The 21993-nt window shown below is 39.4% G+C and overlaps 2 protein-coding genes across 8 annotated transcripts in view; one reads left to right on the top strand and one right to left on the bottom strand.

Moving 5' to 3' along the window:
- Window positions 1-174: 174 nt before the first annotated feature.
- On the bottom strand, window positions 175-7085 carry LOC137098832 (cathepsin Z). Its single transcript, XM_067475487.1, has 6 exons — window positions 6936-7085; window positions 5573-5736; window positions 5101-5280; window positions 4384-4531; window positions 2971-3136; window positions 175-2866 (listed from the first exon to the last, which is right to left on the bottom strand). Exons 1-6 carry the CDS (start codon window positions 7061-7063, stop codon window positions 2753-2755), a joined length of 900 nt encoding a protein of 299 aa, XP_067331588.1. The 5' UTR covers window positions 7064-7085; the 3' UTR covers window positions 175-2752.
- Window positions 7086-14684: 7599 nt separating this feature from the next.
- Window positions 14685-21993, top strand: part of LOC137098786 (piezo-type mechanosensitive ion channel component 2) — an 80957-nt gene continuing 73648 nt past the window's right edge. For all 7 annotated transcript variants that reach the window (XM_067475386.1, XM_067475382.1, XM_067475383.1 and 4 more), the window contains exons 1-2: window positions 14685-15276; window positions 21168-21263. In XM_067475386.1, coding sequence (XP_067331487.1) covers window positions 15213-15276; window positions 21168-21263 — 160 coding nt within the window. In that variant the 5' untranslated portion in view covers window positions 14685-15212. The remainder of the gene's footprint in view (window positions 15277-21167; window positions 21264-21993) is intronic.

Raw genomic sequence — 21993 nt, 5'->3', positions numbered from 1 at the left:
GAGCGGTTGTTTGTTCTTCATGTAAAATTGTAAATATATTACTTCTAATCAGGAAGTGTGGTGCAGTAGTCATGCAATTCTTATTTCAGATGTGGCAAATATTACTCAACTGAAAAGCAAAAAATCAGCTCACTTCCTGTTTTTCTCCTGTTCTCACCATGTAGCTTGACAGTGTTTTGGAGGAGAGGACATGGGAGATATGTAGCTTGCAGATGTGAGACTAAAAAAAACACAACAACTATGTTATCAGCCCGGAAATTATAAAACAGTTCTGCTAATAGATGTGATCACTGATCGGTAAATCTGGCGTCTGTCCACACAAATACTAACGGGGGAAAGGAGCCAACAACTATGGGACAAATGAGATTAAATGATTAGGAGCAGAAATCTAATCAGCAGCAGTCTTATCTGTGCAGCTCTGTCAGCACTGAAACTAGAAGCAGTCTGCAGTTTCTCTAACATAACTGCAATTACTTACAGCTCTAACAAAGCTCTGTACTGATTATGTGCTCATACTACATTTACCTGCAAAACCAGTTGGTTTGCAAATCATGCACGCTTGCTTGCTCAAGTAAAGAAGAGGAGGAGTCTTTACCCGTCACTTCTGTCCTGTTCTCACCCTGAACCTAACAAAAAGGCTTTCTCTTGCATTTACTAGGCCTCTCTTGCATTACTTGGCTTGCACACAGGACAGAAGAGGAAGCTGCAAGAGTGAAAAGGCAGAGCAGTTCAGCAGCAGCAGCACAGACAGGAACTGATGAAGGACAGTGTGACTAAAAAGAGAAAACATCTTAGTATACAGATTTTTGATCACGAGTATTTTAGTCTCTAGAAACCAAAAGGGTGGAGAGCGCAATCACTGCTCCCCTCCAGATGTGCTGCCTGGCACACTGTGGATACAAAGAGTATTTACTTTCAGCCTCAAACTGCACTTTCACCCCTTTAACGGCTTAACTCTTTCTCGTTTAAAGCCCAAAAATGGACACCGAGAGATTCACTTATACAATAGACTGAATGCCTGACTTGAAGGTGCCTCTCCTCTGAAACAATACAGCATGTCACACTTCATTATGTTACAAAAGCTGTTCTTGTCTGCGGGACCTGTAAGGCCTCCCCACAGGGGGTTCCCACTTACGTCCCTTTCCCACAATTTTCAAACCAAACACGAGGTCTCTGAACGTATTGATTCCATGTCACTGTAAACATTTATTTGAGGTCAATACAGAGACAATAATATATCATAATACTGTTTTAAGCCACATAAATTAAAGAAAATCTGAATCTTCCACATTTTATTTATCTGTTGCATGTATTGCATGTATATTTACAATATTATTGCTTTCGGATGTATTTCTATTTATACTCTTTGGGATTAGACTAAAGTTCTGTTGATTTAGTTTAGTCCAGATTTGTTCCATGTGTCTCATAAAAGAAATGTCAAATGAGGCCTTTTCAAGGCTACGACATGTAACTTCTATGGATCCCACGAGTTGTAGCAAAGATCAGGGGCTTTCAGCTTGTCCCTTCAGGGGTCACCAAAGGGGAACTTGTTCCGCACGTATATTTGGCAACCCTTTCATTATATCCAGGTTGGGGACCGGCACCATCAAACCAGCGGCCTTCTGCATCCTATCCCAATGCTTTACCACTGAGCCACCAGGCCCCCCTTCACAATAGCTAAGGATACAGTTTTATAGTATGATACAGCCTCTGTCACTGGAGGCATTGACACCACCTCTCCAAAAACAAATAATAATAAAAAATACATACAAATAAATAAAAAGTTATGGAGCAAACTGTACCTCTACCAAAAAACTAAAAAACTATGAAAAGTTTAGAGTTTAATTAACATTCATTTCTTCTATCCAAGAACTGACCCTTTAAAAACATTGGGTGCTATGTCAATCAGGTTTGCATGTTTGGGAAAAATGTCAGGAAGCTCGTGTTAAAGGGAGATAGATTAAATAATGTGAAACTGTCTCCAACTAGATTCACCTCATGTTCACTTAACCTGACTGATCAGCCTCCAGACACTTATTCAAAGCCGTTTGCTGTCGTCTTTCACAGTTGAATTTAAATATGACTGACTTGGCTCGTCTCTTGTTGGAAGGAACGGTTCCCTGAGAAATGTGTGATAATGAGCCTGAGGTGAAGAACATGTGATTATGACAGAGCTTAAAACTAAATTCTGTAGCAGATTGTCAACCCAGAGCTCACGATCCTACCGAAGGTCAGTTCAACATGTGGACTGGAGGAACCGCAGTTCATGGACAAGAGCTCTGCCGACTGAGCCACAACCACCTCAACAGACCAACAACAGATTACATTTCTTAGTCAATATTAATTTTGTAAGGTTTTGTAAATAATGATAAAAATGGAAAACTTAAAAAGGAAAGTTTGGAAAATTTGGGGAAAGTTAAAGAAAATTATTTCAACTCTCATGTCTGTAGCTGAAGCTAACATGCAGTTACCGGTGAATGTGGTTCTGGCCGACAGAAACAACATCCACCTCACTGGTATTACAAGCCAAACGTGTTTCTTGGCCTGAACCGGACTCCAAGAAAAACTTCAGCAAAAAAAAAAAAAAGGCGTAAAATAGTAAATTGTCTTTTGGCATAAATTGGCTAAAAGTTTTTTTTTTTAACTTTAACAAAAATTAGGATTTTTTTTTAATTCTCCAATGGATGCAAATAATCAGCATATAGGAATAAAAACCTTACATTTAACAAAGCTAAAGTTTTTCCAGCAGTGTCTATGACACAACAGGATCACCATAGGCACAGTTCTTCTCAATGCCCAAATTAAACCAGTTCCCTTTGCCTCCTTTGTAGTTGCTGGTAACTATTCTCGCCCATCCATGTTCTCCCTGAAAGAGAAGCAAACAAAAATATTGTTTAGTGTGTGGCCCAAGTGGCTGTGAATCCCCAAAACTCAAGAGTGAACCGATGGGATTCAGCTTAGTTAACTAACCCAAAATTCTCCCCAGGAGTTTCTCACAACCCAGTACTCAGTCCCATCCTCTGCCACGTCCCAACCAGCCACGGACACGATGTGGTTTGGTAAAGAGAGGATGTGAAACTCTGAGAAGATCCCTCCAGAGTATTTCACCAGGCTGTTGGTGGCCATCAGGGCACAACTGAAAAACAAAAAGAGAGGAGTTTCTGAAGACTTTTAAGCGCACCTGAAAAATTTTATTGTTTTGTCTGTTCATGTTTATTTGATATCTAAAAGGGTGTGATGAATCTCAAATAAGAGTTTAAATAAGGGTCAGAAATCAGATTTTTCTGCTCTGTGCTTTCCACCGAGCTGTAACTTAAATGAGTCCTTTGCAATGTGGGGATGCAATGTTTCACTGTGTGAAATTCAATTATTTCCAAGGACACTAAAAATACAGTAGTAGATTTATTATATTGTCCTTTATCCCGTGAGTTCACGGTCGCCACAGCGGATCCTTGTCCACATGTTGATTTGGCACAGTTTTTACGCCAGATGCCCTTCCTGACTCTTCCACACCAAGAGTCAAACCCTCCCCAACTTCTACCGGGCTTGGACCGGCACTGCAAAGCTGGGGAAGGGAACGGGCTGTTAGGGGTTCAGTGTCTTATACATATAGAAACATACAGCCGGGACCCGGGATTGAACCACTGACCCTGTGGTCCGTGGACAACCGAAAACCTACAGTTGTAGATTATAGAATGAAAAACAGACTAATTAATATAATCATCAAAAGGGTTTATAGCCATGTACTAAGCCTGTAGCTCAGTACATTTAAAGACTAAAGGAGTGAAGTATGAGAAATATGAGTGAGAAATTTGTGCAGTGGTGAGGTGGTGGTGAGGAGGTTGTTTCTGAAAATAATTCCACAAGCTATCACAGAATACGGAACAGAATCTGTCATCACTTCTGTTTATTTCCAGGTTTAAATGAAAGTATTACAGATTTCTGATTTAGTCTTAGACTTTTGATCCCCACTGTATCTGCAGGGAACAGTGAGAAGAGCCAACGTAAGGCTTAACTTAAGAATAACTATAAAAACAATACAAAGCTACTAAAACTGAAACTTTACTAAAAGAATCACAGCTAAAATAAGACAGGTCTTCACCATAAATGGACAGAATATGAAAAAGAATCTATGTAAGATGTTTTCTGTAACAGGAAGGTTTAATTTTACAAGATTGACTGTATTTAAAGACTTGTCTTTAAAATGCAGTAAATCGTACACTTCGAAGGTTTTAGAAATTATTAAATATCAATCTAATAATAAAAACTTCACTGTGATTAAGAACTGCTCAGTGAAAAGCTGAATCTCCTCCTTCATACGGAGGAAGTACAAGTAGGTGGAGGAATAATTACAAATGATTTGGAACGGACGACTTTATCTACCTGATGGGCCCGTTGGTGTAAATTTCAGCTTTCATGTTGTCTCTTCCAGATACTTCTCCATAGTTGCCCACTTTCCATACAGTGTAGTTCTTCACTACAGCACACGATTCAGAGGAGCAGGTACCACACTGGTTAAACAGGTTGCACTCTGTGAAGAGGATGGTGTTTTAATTCTTTACGGTGAATTTTTACTGTATTAATTCAGTTCAAATATATCTGTCCTTACATATGACAAAATTGAAAAATGTTGACTCTTCAACATGACAACACATCTTACATCTGCTGTAGCTACTTTGCTCTAGATTTTGGGACCTGGCTGCAGGGACTTGCTCCCGTTTTAGCCACAAGTGCAGTGAAACCGGCCACTGATGGTACAGCAGATAAGGCCAGGGTCAAATTCTGCATCCCAGTTCATCCCACAGATGTTGCATGAAATCAGGGCACCACACACACTGGTAAAAGTTCTTCCATGACAACACAATAAAAATATTTCTTTATGGATTTGGATTTATGCTTAAGGATACTCTCATCTTTAAAGAGGAAGGGGTATTTTTTTTAACCTCTGCTAAAAAGCAGAAAAAACACGTTGGTCTAAAATATAAAAATTAATCTAATTAGAACTAAGGGACATCAAAAACAGTATGCACCTCTGTCCACATACTTTTGGTGGTGCACTTTAACTGCTGACAGAACATGTTAGAACATTAGAATAGTTACCCTGGTTTTTGGCTTGGTAATTGTTGCAGGTTTCATCAGGAATGCCTCTCTTGTGTGCATAGGCATACACACTCAGGTGATCTCCTCCGTAACAAGAGCCCGCCCCCCCGCAGTCTATCACATTCTGGACCGACAGGTACGCCAATGGCCAGGCTCCTCCACGCTTGATGTTAATACGATCTAGGACACACACAAAAAAAATACTGATGTCACAATGTTCTTTTTTTCCTTCTGGATGCAGCTCTGTAATATATGCTGACTGTGCCAGTGATGCCACATTAATGTGATGCTGTGTAAACATTAATAATGGTTAATATAACATCGATATACAAATATTACATTGGAATAAATATTTTGAAGTCACATAAAATACACATACTGCATGTATCATATTTTAAACCAGTGTCATCTTCTATCCATCTCTACTCCTATCCTTTTTCAACCCTCTGCCATCCCTCCTTCCCCTTGTTACCAGCTAGTGCACTGGTGGCTCCCATGGCCCAGCAGGACCCACAGTAGTAGGGGATGTGCTGGTTCCGCGTGATGCTCACATAATTCTTCCCGTTGATGTTCCTCCAGTCCCAGGAGAAAGGAAGGTCCGACACATTCACATGTTCATGGGGCCTGGCCTGCGTCCTACAATAACCCAATTTATTTGACAAGAGGCAAGGTATTCAAGTCAGATGAGGTCAGACTATGAATCTCAGTCCAATTACAGGTGGTCAGTAGTTTTAGTTGATTAATATCCTGTGTAACATAGATATATCCAAGAAAAGCACTTCTGGGTCAAATTTGCTTCATATGGTTTATCTCTGGCTTCTCTATATTAAACATCAAGAGTTCAGATGATGTCATCTAGATGACTGCTGAATGATGTTGACCGTGATTACAGTCTCTATTGTATGAGCAATGCATACAGTTTGAAAGCACTGATAAATAACTCCCCAAACTAGATCCGCATCTCTTCAAAATTAATTATCCCTTAATTAAAGCTGTAAATCGAGTTATGTTCAGAGAATTCACCCCTTCTGCATTAAAAAAACATTTATTAACATTTTTTTCCCAGCAGAATAATAAAATGAATTATATTAACTGTAGATTTGTTTTCCTGGAATTTAATCATATACAAATGAGAAAAAGTTTAGCTGAAAGAGACCACATGACAAAACCAAAACAAACGAATAGCTCATTCATATTCTGAGAAAAAAAAAGCCATTCATCTGTCTCTATAATATCCCAAACATTCTTTCAAGGGCCAAAAAGTGATACATAATGTTAAACCTTAAACGTGTACCTACTATTGTTTTCAATATTAAACCAAAAACATAATTCTATGGTACTGGACAGTCAAATGTGTCCTCCCATTCTTAAATATATGTGGAATAATTCTTAAAGCTCTTGAAGACAAATACTAGTTATACATAATCTCAAAGACCTTTTTTTTTTTTTTTATCTATCTCATCTATCTCATCTATTTCAGGTTGGCATACAGACAATTTTGTCTGACTACCATCATTTTTTTCTTTTTCAATCTTTTTTATTAGCTGATATAAGTGAACAGAAATAACATAAGTACGTTACTCTAGAGCTGTAAAGTTACAATAAGGTTACTATACAGATCCATTGCTAATTACCAAACAAGCTTAGATAAGTACTTCATAAATATTAAGACATCATTTAGTTGTAAGATACACAGATGCAGGTTACATATAACTTTAATATGTGTACGTTCATGTCAACTCTCCAAATCAAAGCTGAGGAGTAACGTTACCATTAGTTTATCGGATGTAACTTTGTCACCGTCAGTGAAAATTGAACATTATAAGTTCATTTACCTGACGGAGTCTCGTATTCCGTCTCTGATGGGTTTGTAACAAGGCTCAGAAAAAAAAAGGGAAGAGTTAATTTGCAAGTAAAATGATGCAAGACAACAGAGCAACGGTACAGTTTTTGAAGACGCCATCTTGGTTCTCCTCCTCTCCTGCTCCTTCATTTGGCGCATGCTCAGAGCGCCCCCTTTCGGCCAGCCACCACATCCTCCACCGGTCTGCAAAGGCAGAGCATATCGCACTGAGCTGTAGGGATGGATGGCAAATCTGCTTTGATTCTTCGATTCTGAAATTATGCCCAGTTGTCAAGTTTCAACCGTATTAAAACAGAAGTCGTATTAAAACAGAACAAAATTTAATTAACTGTGCAAACAGTAGTGGTAGGAAGTACATTTACTGGGATTTTGATATATTGGTATTCATGTTTTATGATACTTTATAATGTTGTATACTTTATCTTGTATCCTAGTTTCTTGCCTTGTGATTAACCTTGTGTGGATCACTGATAATGTCACTGATGTATTGATATCAGGGGTAAGATGTGAGTCTATTAAATGTTGCCACAACCCTTTTTTTTCTCACGTTGATAAAAAAAAATAAAAAATTCACAGCGTGTTGGGGCTGGGCCAGAGTCTCTTTGGAAGTGCTAAGTCAACACAGAAAAGACCACAAAAGCACACAAAATGAAAACACCAAATAAATGAATAAATAAATAACTTCCACAAGGAGATGCATAAAAATGACAAAAATGACCATAAACCCACACAAAATGAACACAATGACAAAGTAACCACAAATAGAGAGTCCACAGTCCACAGAGTGATGCAAAATGATGACACATACATGCAAAAAGGCCACAAAGAGACACAAACCACACATGAGACACAATATGGGCACAGAGGGACACAAAGTGACTGGAGCCAAATTCACTTTGGATGTTTTATCCCAGGTATAATGCACACACTTCTGTATGCTAATGCACACGCGCAAGAATACACATTCTTAGACAAAGTCTTTTTTTGGGGGGGGGAGGACATTTGTACTCATACAAATCCGGATTTCAGTCTGAAATAAAAAATAATTTCAACTTCATCTAATTTCTCTCCACACGGATCAATAATTAACATCTCCTAAATAAAAACCGGTGTCAGAGCAGTGCAGGTTTTGCAGGCGCAGCAGGAAACTTTTAAATAACACACTCAGTTCCCAGTTACAATCACATTACACCTAATGCAGTGGCTGATGATTGGTTGTGTTATCATGGATAATATGCAGCTCTTAACAAGGTTATAATACAGGATGAGGCTCAACTTTTATCAACGTCTGTTTTTGTGAGGGGGAAGCACTATTGTTTGTGCTTTTAATGATTAAAACTAGAATCAGATTAGACGTGCATTAGGCATCTAATGAACCCTCGACAGGAGCACCAGATAAATCACTCACCAGTTGTTGTTTGTTGCGTCATCTGTCTTCAGTTTGTGGTCTATGTCCTTGTGACAGGCAGCTCATGTAAAAGATATTCTGCAGTAAGAGGAAAGGATGTTCATATGGTGATGTCAGTGTAAACGGTCGAAAAAAGGGCTTTGAACTAGCTGTAAATGCTTATTGCTGAGCCCAAACTCAAGTTGGACCCATGTGACAGCAAATATTAAACAATTCTACTTTGAATTGGTTATTGAGGCCTCTACCAACTTGCCTTCAGGAAACAAATGTCTAAAAATATCTTATCACTGCCAAAATTGTAGATGTTTAATGATATTTTTTACACTTCATGCCATTAGAATCGCTTGCTTTTATGAAAAGCAAACTGCTGAACACAGTTGCAGAGGCACAAGCGAAGTTGCCACAATGAAAATATAATCAGCTCTTTGTCACGAAGTCGGCTAAAAGGTGAATCACAACTGACAACACCACATAATTGTGATGTATGTGACAGCAGGGACGGAAAGGTTGAGTGTTCCCAGCAGCAGTCACCAACCTCAACTAATTATTATTACTTTGGATTTGAAGTTACTGAAACATGTAGCAAACAAACCTCAGGCACTAGAGGAAAATGTAAGATAATATCAGGGTAAACAGCTACTGTACTGCTCTGGACTGAAAAGCTCTGCTGAATCTTATTAACTAAAACTCCACCGCATTGTAATCACAGACAGACTCAATGTTCCTCCTCGTCAAGTCTCCTATTCTCTGTTTTCGTTGAGGGCAGACGCCGCCTGTTCCTCCTGAGACATCCATTGTGTGTGGACACACAGAGACTATTGTCTGCTGCAGCCACAGAGGAATGAAGTCTCGATGACCTTAGACCTATTAGGCCATCGCTGGTGTGTTAAAAGCCAAACTCTCCCCTGCTTTGGGACCACTTCAGGAGCTCAAACACTCCTCAATAATGTATGGCTCCACAGCATGAGGCAGGACTTCAGTCTAAGTGCTGTAAATCTTTTAGGATCTAATGTAATGTTACAAACAGCCCAGGGGTAATACGACAGATCAGTTCTTTGTGATGAGGACGACATCCTGCATATGTGCATTAACACGAGCATCTTCCTGCCTGCTGATGTTTGAATAATACACCACTAAACAGATGCCAGTTAAGGAAGGCCTTTATCCTGCTGCAGTTCGCATTAATAAAATCACTTCTCACATGAACCCAAACTGAAGAGCTGACTTAGTCTTTGCAATCAAATTACTTTTATCTGCGTCCATTTAAAAACTCATGGATGACGATGGTTCTTTGTGACTGAACGAATGAGAGAATCATTTGAAACATTGAACGGATGGGTTCACATTTTTTATAATCTGTCTGAAAACAAAAACTCAGGTTTCTCTTCTCCCATTAAAACAAATCTTTTAAGTTCCGAAGAGCAAAATTTGTGTAATGTAAATGATTGTGGGCAGAGTCCACAGTTCGCTCCGTGCAAAATGTCTAAAGTAAAACATTTATTTAAAGACAGCATGAGGCGTCAACCTTCCAAAAGAATCAAATTAAGTGGATGTCTTCCAAGAGTTCTTAAACCGAGTTCTTAATTAATAAACTGCACCATAACTTTTAAACGCGTTTTAACAAAGATCACTTGCAAGCACTTTAGGAAAAGATCAAGTCGTGGTCGGCATGATTAGCAGGAATGATTACAGCAAGAAAAACCTTTACATTTATTTTACAACAAAATGTGAATCTCTCCATTAATACATCCTATCAGCTCTAGCTGTCAAAGTCGGTCTTTCAGACTGAAAGATCTCTACACCTAACACAAATACAGCCTCTGATTCACGTTGATGAATCCATGACTTTTCATAGCGCAGCAGTAGGTCATATATTTCCAGTAAAATTCCTCCTACGTTGCTCTGCTCCAAATTTTCCACGTCATTCCTACATATGACCTCTAACCCTGAAAACCAAAAATGTCAGCCATTAGGTCTTTCTGAGTGAGCGATCGCCACGAAAGTTGGTACATACATTCAGGATTCATTCCAATTTCCTATGAGATCCCTTAACATTACATCCAGCTCCATCACTGGGGCAGCTGTAGCTCAGTTGGTTAGGCAGTCGACCACAGGGTCGGTGGTTCGGTCCCTGCTCTCGGCTAGATGTCAAAGTGTCCTTAGGGAAGACACTGAACCCAAGTCCCACAGAGTCGGCTCGTCAGAAAAATTCCAAAGACATGTTTAAGGCTGGCAGAGTTTCTGTGGCGTTGGCCTTCAGAGACACAATCAACATGATTTGATTACACTATTTTCTACTTTTACAAAGTTCTTTCTGACAGATTGAACTGAAAAGACCTCGTTTGGAGAAGGAAAAAGAAGACATACTGTATCTACATTGTATGTTAGATGCCCTGTTTTTCTTGGTCATTATTTCCTGGTTTACTCATGTCCATACGTGGCCTTCTCTCTGCCACTTAACTCAATTCCTTCTATTCCATTGTTCTATTTTCCCTCCTTTCTTGTGGGGCCCACCCTGCACTGCCCACACACGCACCTGTACTGTATGAGCACAATCACATCCACTACAGCAGATAAGCCTATAGGCAGTGTCTTCCACTCTTCCACCCTCACATTCTTGATTGGTTGAACTTTGGTCTCAATGTGATTTTCACCGACTTGTATTGATTTGTTGTTTTCTGCTGCAGTTTATTGGGACATTCTGCAAATAGTGATCTCTCATCTGCTTTGTTGGTATTAGAACCATTACTTAAAAATAAACTCATATTTTTTATTAATCCCCATAGATGATTCTGGACAGGCTGCTACAGTTAAGGCAATTGAAGTTTGTTATTCACTACTTTACTAATTATAAGAGCCACAGCTGCTTCTAATATATATTCTTGTGACAGATTGAAAACTCTTTACATTTTGGAATAAACCTGTTTAATGTGCAGCATCTCTTTGAGTCAGAAATCCTGCACTGTAAAGGCATTAAAGTGCAATCAGGGTTTCTTGTAGGCATTGCGGGAAACAGACAGACCCTATAAATTTGGTCCGAATCATTGCTAATTTTAATATTTGGTCATTCTGTTTATAGTTTTGGATGTTTTTGTTTGTTAGGATAGTCTCAAGTTTTATAAAACGCAACACAAATAACAGTGTCCTCAGAAGCTCTGACCCTGACCTGTACCCAGTAGCCCAGTTCAGTAATCCATCGATGCTTGCAGGCATGTTTTCCCACACTAAACAGGGAAACGGGGTGTGGCAGTAAAACCACGAATTGCACTAAACAGTATTTGTGCTGCCATTTGTCGTACCGTGTGGGTATATGACTTTTTTTTTGCCCCCAGTCCCAATTCCAGATCTCAGAGCAAAGTTTAAATGTTAAACCCCTAATTCTTGTCGATTTATCAGTCATGAGGTTAATATGAGGCAGGTGAATCCGACGTTAACGTAAACCTCCACTGAGAACTGTGTAAAACTGTTGCATCCATTTGGCCGAGAATTTATCAATAACTCCCCAAGAATCGAATGAATAATGGATCAAAGACAAATGTTACTCAAGGTTCACATCCATCTAGGGGTTTACATCAGCAGATCTAGACGTCAAACTGCAAAAACAAGTCTGACATGTTCTGAGGTCGGTGGACGATCATTGTTGGCTGCAGTTCAAGGGCCCCGTACTGACTGCTTCTAAACAACAACCCGTCCGGACTTCCAGGAAAAAGTGAAGCTGCAGGGCAGAGGTTGGCAGGGAGAATGTCGATCTGTCATAGTCAGCTTTTCCTTCAACAGTTGTTTTTCTTACTTTTATAAACAGAATCCATTTTGGTGATTGAGCCAAACGATGATTCACCACAACACAAGCAGGACCTTTGCAGCTTTAAGTGCCCCGGTTTCTCAACCTGGAGGGTCAGTTGGCTCAGTCCTGGCAGCTCTCATCATACCTTCCTTCCTTCTTGCCTAATGCACCTCAGAGGAAACAACAGAATGGATAATTTACTTGTCAATATAGTCGTTAAACATTAAAGTGTGATTGACTGATTGAGTTTGATTCATGTCTTAATGCTTCGGTTAAAAACAAGTAAACATGAGGTCAGCGCTCCTCAGCTTCATTCTGAATGTAATAAAAGTAATAAATAGTTATCTTCAATGGAGTTTTTTTAATGTCCAGGAAATAACACGAAACATTAAACATTGTAAAGTATTTATTCAGTGCTATTTTTAGTTTATGGTTTTAGTGCACATTCTCACGAAATGTCTGGATTACTACTTTATTAATTACAGCTATCAGGACTTGAGCAAGCATACATTTAGTCCCAAATTAGATCCTTTTGTAAGTGGGAAGATAACATTATGTCCCAAAAGCCACAATTAATCAGGAAAGTTGCCCGCTATGTTAGACTAATGATGAGCTTTCACTATTTTAACATTTCTTAAAGCTGCGGTATTTAACTTTTTAAAACACTTCAGTAGTGATAACCACTGAAGTATTGATGAATGATGAATATATTGAAACATATATTAAAATGTGGATCAGGGGCCCACCCTTTTTTTCTCAGCAAGAAAAAAAAGATCAAAATGACTTTATCTTGCGATGAAATATTTCTCTCTTGATGAGAGCTGAATCTTACAGGATGATGCTCTATCTGCAGGGCACGTGGAGTCACTGATTGGAGAGATGAGTACGAACATGATGTCTTTGACACACCAGGGACTTCAGTCCTTAAGAGCTGCAGCTTTGCTTGTTTTCCCCGCACTATACCCACTGCAGATTACCTGGATCAGGTGTGTTCAGTCGATCAGAAGCTGGATGGTAAGAGCTGTGCTGGGAATGTTGGGGAACAAGCAGAATTGTTTCTACACAATCAACAGATCTCCAGCTGAACACCTAAAAACAAACAGCTCTGTCTCAGTTATTGTGTAACTTCCCGGCATGTAAAATATTAGTTTCCTGTATCTATTCAGCCTTTGCTGTTAGGCCCATTGTGTTTACTAAAGAATATACATTCTTTTAGTTGAGAATCTGACAAGTGCCCAAATAAAAGTGCATATACGCCTATAAACACTCTTCCACCACAAACAGAATTACCACTGAGAAACTGAGAAAATAAAGTGCAAGTTCATGAAACTGATTTCACCAAGCAGAAAAGGTTTCAAAAGCAAAAGCATTTTTATTGTGAACGTATTTCACATGTGTTTAAACTGCAATGAAAATTTTTAAAGTGAAAAATAATTGCAAAGAAAAATCAAGTTTAACTATAAAACAATTAGGGGCAACTATTCAGTCTTCTACATAAGTATTATGATCACAGCCTTAGAGCCAAAACGTACTTATAATGCAGAACATGATTACTTACTAAAGAATCTGACTCTGGTACTGACTAATGATTAAAATTGTCAAATAAATGCAGTAGCGTTAAAAAGTGTAAAGTTTCCTTATTAGGGTCTCAGTCCAGGAGATTGGAAACAGCCAAGACACTAGCTCGATTCTCTAACTTCTAGGACAAGTACCTCAAAAAGACACTTAAGTACAGTGCTTAAATGTAGTAAATGTTGCTGCTTTCCACTGCTGAACAGCTACAAACAGATTTATTTAGACATTTGTGTTTGTGACTGCTGTCCTTTGCAGTCAGCTCAGACAGTATCATTTGCAGCTGAGCAGGGTCTCAAGAATTTAACCTCAGGACTTTATAACATTCAACAACGGACGAACCATGATGCAAATCCACATACATGTCCCCGACATTTCAAGGGGGAATTTAAGTCTGGGCACACTTGGGGCTAAGGTTGGAGTTACGATACTGTTTACTCAGCAGACAATTGGATTAAATGTAATCAGAGAAGATGTTTTTGCCACAATGCTCGTAATTATTTCCAGAACGTTTTGGTAAATTTCCTTGCTTCCAGGAACAGAAATACAATTTAAAAAAAATTCTGAGAGGATGTGCTGCTGTGTGCAGGCTGGTTTCAAACCGTTAGGCGTCGCTGTTTCTCTCTAATGAACAGCTGGACAGCAGACCTGAGGGGACGTAATGAGTGGAATTCTCTCGAAATGTATCAAATCTTCCTGGAGGCGTTCGTCCTCGTTTACAGTACATGACCTATGGATTACAATTCAAACATTTTTTTTTGCCTGAACAAAAACAAAGAATTGGTTTAGTTCCACGTTAATTTTTAGTACTTGTGGTATTTGTATCCATCTCCGTGTCCCACCTCTTACTTCTAATTATCTGGGAGGGCTGGACCGGTCATGCCGGATTGCTTCTGATTGGCTGGATGAAGTGTCAATCACATTCTTGCCCTGCAGCCTCCTGTTGGTGGGTACAGTCCACACCAGAAGTCAGAAAGTCCAATTTCACCAAGGGGAGACGAGGAGAAGGACAGACTTTCCCGGTTGTCCTGTCACACCTCATAGTGAAGTAGTGGAGTTTGACGTTTTAAAATGTGTTATGTTTGTCATTTAGATGGTTTTGAAGTAGGAAAAAGGAGCTAATTGCTCACAAGGACTTTCTCGTTCTGTTCTCCGGCATTTTCTCCAGCGCGGCCGTTTGCGCACCTGAGTCCGCTGTTCACTTTGTGCGGGGTCAACATGACTTCAATGCATCCGAGCAACTGAAGTATGATCGTGAGGTTACTTCTCGGGTGCGTGCCTGACAAATGCGCTGCCTCTCACTGTGGAATAACCCCCGGAGTCCAGGTGTCATCGGGGAGAACTGATGTGGTCGTTTGGAGGAGCGCACCACTGTGATGCCAGCTGGGATTTGACGGAGCGCAGGAGTTTGGGATGCAAGAGAAACCTTAGAGAGACCGCACTCGGCTACTTGTACGTGGGTTCAACACGGGCTGCATAGAGCCATGGCCTCTCAGGTGGTGTGCGGGCTGGTCTTCAGGTTACTGCTGCCATTGTGTCTTGCAGCTGGTGAGCTTTTCCTTCTTCTTTCTTTAATCTTCACCCTTTACGCATCTTAACGGGCCAAATTTGTGCGCCAGTTTTGGTTCCCCTCGTCGGCTACATTTGTCTAATTCACTTGTAATATCACAATTTATTTTTTACCTAAATGTGACTTTGTGGCTCTTATTTTTTTTATAAAAAATGTCTTCTTATTGTTTTCCTACTATTGGCTGTGATTAATTTAGAATTACACACAGTGCTACCAACCTGAAGTATCATAAAAGCAGGAATCAAATTTATACTAAATGTCATGGACTTTTATTATGATTTGTGATTGACCTCAGGATGCTGGAGGTCACATTTCATCCCCAGCTGGCTGCTGTGGTTTGTGCTGCTAACTAGGCTGCACAGTGATACACCAGCAGTGTATAGTACATAAATTACAAACCAGAGCTACAGCAGTGTTCTTCACCTCTCACCTTTTTACAGGATTTCTTACATGAAGCAAATTTGACTACTGGGCATCCAGTAATTGTCTAGTGTACATTAAAGACAATCTTGCCACAGCATACTGCAGAGTTTTTGTGTCAGTTTGTATTTCTGAGATTAACAAATGAGACTAATATGAAGTGTATTTACTTCTTTTTACAGATTCACAGACTTGTTTAAAGTGTTTTAGTTCACTCTGAATTAAAAAAATAAACTTGATGCACAGATTGCAAAAACGTGCAAGACCTACATTACACTACGCTACTCTAGACACTACTGTAGGTACACATTACCATGCTACATTACTACGCTTTCACAGTTTCGGTTATCTGTATCTTTGGCTTCCATTGTGGTTTCTGAGGTTTAGAAATGAATCACTAGGCATTCAGTCATGTTAATATTATTAATAAACATTTATATTAAGTCAGTGTTGGAAGCACACATTTGTTTTTTTTTATACCTCTGATTTTCAATCCGCTGTATGTTTTTTCACTTTTTGTCTGCTTTGTTTATATTCTGTAACATTGTTAAGAAAAATATTCCACTTAGATAAAGTTTTGCTTGAATCCCTCGTTTGCTCTGCAGATGCAGGAGATGATTGATACTCAAACTTGGCAGCGTATTTGGACTTAAAAAAGGACTTTTAGCAGCTTTTAGCAGACTGGGAAAGTGTAAATTCTACAGCTCAGTACATATTTCACCGAAGACGAAACACTTAAATGTAGATTTGTGGAGATGACGCTTGAAGTGCTATCCCATCTTGGATGCAGACTCTATTAAATGCAGTTTACTTTGTGTTTTAAGATGTAATTCTGTGGTTGGCCGCAAGAGAAAATGATTAGTCTAACGGCCACTGAGGTTCCAATGTGGTGTCTGTGTAAGACTTATTACACTGAGGTACTTTTAAAGCTAACAGCATGCTTTCTATAGATAAGACCAACTAAGTACCACCCTAATGCATCATCTGACAGCCCAACGCCCCCCTTTTATTTCCAAAAAGCAATTGTCAAGCCGTGCATTGTCTCCATTAATTCGTGGAAAGTCGTTTTAACAGTATGAATTAATAATGCGGTTGTGAGGGAGAGAAGAATTGCTTTCCCTTTTATCGTAAACATACCTTTTTAATATTTTATGGTTTTTTTTTCAAAGTGCAAATGAGCACTTGTCATTCACCGCAACTGTACACAATAACTGACAGGATGGAGGAAATGTAAAGTGGAAAGAAGGGAACGTGTCAAGGAGCAGTGGGTGTTAGGGATGAGCAAAGGTATTTCTGTCATCAGCATCACCTGTATCTGCAGCTTATCTTCTCTTTATTGCCTCTGTTTTGTCAGGATCAGATCTCATGTAAATTATGGATCCACCACCATTTCTGTTTTTTGTTTTTTTTTTAAATCGCGTTTTTAATTCATTTTGGCTGAGATCTCATGTGTTATAGTAAAACCGGACACTAAAACAAGGTTGTTTTTTTGGGGTCTTAGTGCTAAATAAACAGCAGGGCAGATGTTATCTGACTCCAAACCTATATTACCCTAAGTGTATATATTCAGTGATATAATATATGTTGTAGATCTTTGCTTTTCTCGTCCTAGTCCCAGTCCTAGTGAAAGACTTGTCTGCTGACGTTACATCGTCTGTGTTTCCTGTTGGCCATCTGACAGCACCTCTATTGAAACGGACAGAACTGCTGGGCCCATGTGTACACAGTCCCTCTACCCCACACTCGCACACAAGCACACACACACACACACACACACTCGCACACAGCTACAGTTTCGCTGATCAAACAGGCTGCTGTTTATGTGTTTACTGGCAGAGTTTGGAGCATGAACCTGAATATGAGCGTGCACGTTCCCAAACATCTGATCTGATATCGAACGTGGCATGAACGTGGCAGGCCAGCTGTGTTGAGTTGTGCAGGTCGGAGCACAGAAAAGCTTACAGTAAATGGTAAGAAAGAGCGAGGAGAAGTGGCAGCAGACTGCAGATGCTCAGCTGCTGGCAGCATCAGTGCAACCATGGTGCTTGCTTCTGTTTTTGAGTTTTAATTTAATAACACAATATCAATTTCTGCTACCACATCGTTCTATAGATGCTACTGTTGAATCACATATCTCTAACCAGCCACAGTTGGCAGTATTATAGAGGACTTGTGTAAAAATACTGTTAATGCTTTTATTATGCTGAAATTAGTTACCAGTTCTGATAATAATATACTCCAATAGCCTGTTCTGAAAATGTAGAGTCTATGGCTGTACATATATAAAAACAACATCTAACTATCAAAACCACAGTAAAACCTGTCAGCTAAGCAAAAAGCTGTCCTGAATATCTTGAAGATTTAGGATGTTGGTAGAGGAACAAGCTATTTCAATATGTCACCTTGAGCTGTGGTAGCCAGAATTTTGTACAATTTTCTGAAGTTTTGTCAGCAAAATCAAAGTATTAACGAGAAAACAATCTGCATCTGTGGTCACAGATTGCTCTGTGATATTTAGGCTAACTTAAAATCTTTGGGTATGGGACTGATGGTTGTACCAAACCAATGTTTTTGTTTGTTTTGTTTTTTCACAGAGGGCTTAGACCAAATGATTATGTCATCTGAAAGTTTGCGGTTAGATTAAAATCAGAAACCTCTAGCTTCCACTGTATAAACATGGGTGACCTCTGGACATAATGTCTATTAGCTGTACTGACTTTAAACAATTCAGTTTCATGCTGTGATGAAAACAACAAGCTCTGCACTGTTGTGGTAGTGGCTTGATGTGGTATGCTCCCTATTATTTTCTTCAGAGTGGTTTAAATTCCTCCGATATCTCCCAGAGCTTGGCCTGGCCATGCACTGCACCACCTTATCTCCCATCACCACATTTATGTTTTCAGGCTCAAACTCAAACTGACTTTTTGACTTAGCTTCTTTTATGTTGAGGCTTTGTATAGCTGTAATAACAGCGTTTACTAGGAAAGATGGCCTGATTCACCCATGAATGGGGACTTTTGCTGTAATGCGATGTCTGAGAACAACAGCAGTTTATTTTCACTCCCTGTGTAAAAATCCTCAGATGGTGAGTCATACAGTGAAGGCAAATGGTCAGGAAGACTGCGGTCAAGTATCTGCAGGCTCGCAGCTGGAGCAGAGCCATGCAGATAGATATATAGTTATATATCAATATAATCTTAGGGACTACTTAATTTTTTTGTAACTTTCAAGCAGACTAATAATATGGGCAACATCAAGACTGCATCTCTGGTTAAAGCAGGTTTAGAGCTTATTTATTACCACAAAAAGTGAAATGGGTGGGAACAGAAATGGTGCTGAGTGAGACCAAAAATTAAAGATTGTGAGTCATTCCCTCCTTATTCATGCAGGAGACTCTAACCTACTTTTTGAAAACACTTGGAAAGAAAAAAAAAAGTTTGTGGTTGATCTCTCCGCCATATTAAGCATTCATGTGTACTCAATCACAAAGACATTGTAATTGATAGACCCCCGTAACATGTATTGAGTATTGCGTAGTTTTCAATGGTCTGTATCTGAGCACAGAGAAAACCAGGAGGTTTACTTACTGTAGAGCTTTAGCAAGGGGAAAAGCCAGAGCCAAGTCACATGTCAATGAATAGGTCCATTGAGTGTGCAAGGATAAATAAAGGACCATTTTCAGTAGTAAAGTTTACATTTTCAGTAGTTCCAGTAGTTGCACAGAAGGGCTGATCTCTGTGACTAAGGCGGTAACTCATTCAGCTGACCAGATTGTAAACTCTGTGCTTGTTGATTTAACTGCAGAGAGAAAATCAGCATCTCAGACTGTGTGCGTATATGTTTTATATGTGGTCACTGTGCACCCCCCCCCCCCTCCTTGATGCACTATCCCTTGAGCGAAAATTGTTCAAAGAAACGTGAGGTGTTATGCACCTTATCACTTTTCAAATTTGTCACTCAAATTTTGTTTTTTTTAAAAGCTGAATTAGAATATTTTAAATTAATTCAGAGCTGTATGAAGTACTCATCTTGTTAAACCACTTAAAATGTGCTTTGCTCATTGGCATCAGTGGTTAGGGTTAGGCTTCAGTCACTTAGTTCATTTCATTAATTGATGTTCACTCAGCAGGTGATGTGAGCAATATAACTGGTAAAAGCCTCAATCAGACCAGATGGTCAGTCTTACTCTGTGGAATTAGGTGCGTTAAGGATCAATATATCAATTCATGGTTTTGGAAGTCACACTTGCACTTAAGCATTTTAACTTTCACCTGCATTTCTTTATATGCTGTGACAGGGTGTGTAGAGTGTACGCATGCGTGTGTGTGTTTGTGTGTGTGTAGGGGGAGTGTTTGGGAAATGTTGAGTGTGTGGAGTTACATAACCTATTGTCATAGTGACACGTCCTAAATGCTGTAACAGTGCATTAAATTCAAGCTTATCTGATGTCAACACTTGGTAGAGAGGTAGCTAAAAATTATGGTATTGATTCATCTGTAGAGTGTTTTTTAAGTTGAATGATGAATCATTTGTTCAGTAGAAACAGTAGAAAATAAACTCCACAGAGTCTAAAACCCAGAGATATTTAGTTTGATCACACAAAGTAGTGAAAAGTGGCAAATTCATTTATGTGTCATAAGAAAGAAAGACATGTTAATTAATCTAAATAGTTGAACAAGAATGAGGAAACAGTGGTTGGTTCCAGTTCTTAATTGTATCAGCATCAGCATTTCACTTGACTGATTTTTCCTAAAATTCTTAATTTTTGTCACAGACAAATGAAATTATTCGTTATGCTTGTGGCTGTGGTTTTGCATCTAATACTTGTTTTCTTGAGGGATCATACATTTTGGGGTTATGTGTCACGTGATGGAACTGTCTTTTGCAGAATTAAATCCTTTAAAAATCACTTCAATAACGCTGTAGTCCATAATATCAAAAAATGAAATCCGATACGAAGCCTAAGCAGCATGGAGCTGCAGATCTGACTTCAGGGAGCCCAGCCCGGTAATTTTCGCTCTTAACACCTCAGGACTGGCGCATGATTATTTTGCTTCAAAACAAACATCAGTTCTCTGAATGACTAAAGTGAGCTCGTGGTCCTTTTGTGATACAGGCCAGATAATGAACAAATAATGATGTTTGTAAGTGTTAATTGTGGTTTGAGGAATGTTCGGGCTTTTAATTGCTACAAGCACCTTTTCTGCACCAGAAACATTTTATTTACCACGTTTCTCCCAAATCTGTGTTTAGTTAATCTTGGTGACTAAGTAGTTTGTTGCCACTGGCAGCTTTTGCATTTTATTTACTTTAACATGTTGTAATTGCTCATCCCTCAGAAAGCTGCACATTCATTTGATTTAGTGTGCTGTGTTCGTTAATGTTATGATTTAAAAGGTGGTTTTGTAGCCTAATTGTTCAACCTGTGTTTGTGTCTTTGTTTCTGCAGCTTGCCTCTTCAGGTACAATGCCCTGTCCTTCATCTACCTCATCTATCTCCTGCTTCTCCCACTCTTCGCAGAGCCCACGAGCATAACGATGCAGGGTAAGATCTACAGTCAACTCTTCATAGCTTCACACTTTTGATGGCTTTGGTGCCGTGCGTTGCCTGGAGAGTCTTGACCGTTTCCCAAAAAGCCTCCAGTTTGAATTGCTATATTGTTCCTTGTAATACAAACCAGCCCTTCTCCAGGGGACTTGAATTTCCTTGAGATGAGAATGGATTTGGCGCAGAGTTCAGTCCATGAAAGGTAATATTGGTTAGTGAGTCCTTCTGTAATAATAAAAATGATCCATTGCCGGCCACATCTGAGATGGAAAGCTACAATCCATCAGAGCCAGATCCTATGTCTGCTTTTTGAAACATTTTCGGCTTAGGTCTTGTTTGTTTGCACAGGCTACAGTCATATAACAAATGCAAAAAGAAAACGGACTCAGTTACTGTATCGAAGAGTGTTATAAAAGTTGCCCTACTGATTCTGCAGGTGGTTTTTATTTAGTAATACCATGATCTGCAGCCGCTAGTGTTTTTGGTATTTTGGCTTACTGAAGATTTCAATTAGTAATTGTTCTTTTGGTGACCATTCAGCAGGCAGTCACTCTGTGAAAGGCATAAATCACAGTGAATGTCTGAGGTTTATGAGAAGTGACTGAGTCTAAATGTGAGACTAAGTTAAGCCACACCTTAATCTATTCCCCTCACCGCAAAGTACTGATCGGCATGATGCTCAGACCTCTCATAATATGGGTTGCTGTAGGGGACCACATGCAGTGTT

Source organism: Channa argus, chromosome 14 (assembly GCF_033026475.1).
Source record: "Channa argus isolate prfri chromosome 14, Channa argus male v1.0, whole genome shotgun sequence".
In the NCBI taxonomy this organism is placed as follows: Eukaryota; Metazoa; Chordata; class Actinopteri; order Anabantiformes; family Channidae; genus Channa; species Channa argus.
The sequence above is the reverse complement of the archived record's forward strand: the minus strand, read 5'-3'. Positions and strand labels throughout refer to the sequence as shown.

Coding starts and splice junctions, on each gene's coding strand:
- LOC137098832 (XM_067475487.1), bottom strand. CDS start 7,063: ATGGCGTCTTCAAAAACTGTACCGTTGCTCTGTTGTCTTGCATCATTT. Junction 4,532..5,100: donor TTACCAAGCCAAAAACCAGG/GTAACTATTCTA, acceptor TCCTCTTCACAG/AGTGCAACCTGTTTAACCAG. Junction 3,137..4,383: donor TACACCAACGGGCCCATCAG/GTAGATAAAGTC, acceptor TTTGTTTTTCAG/TTGTGCCCTGATGGCCACCA.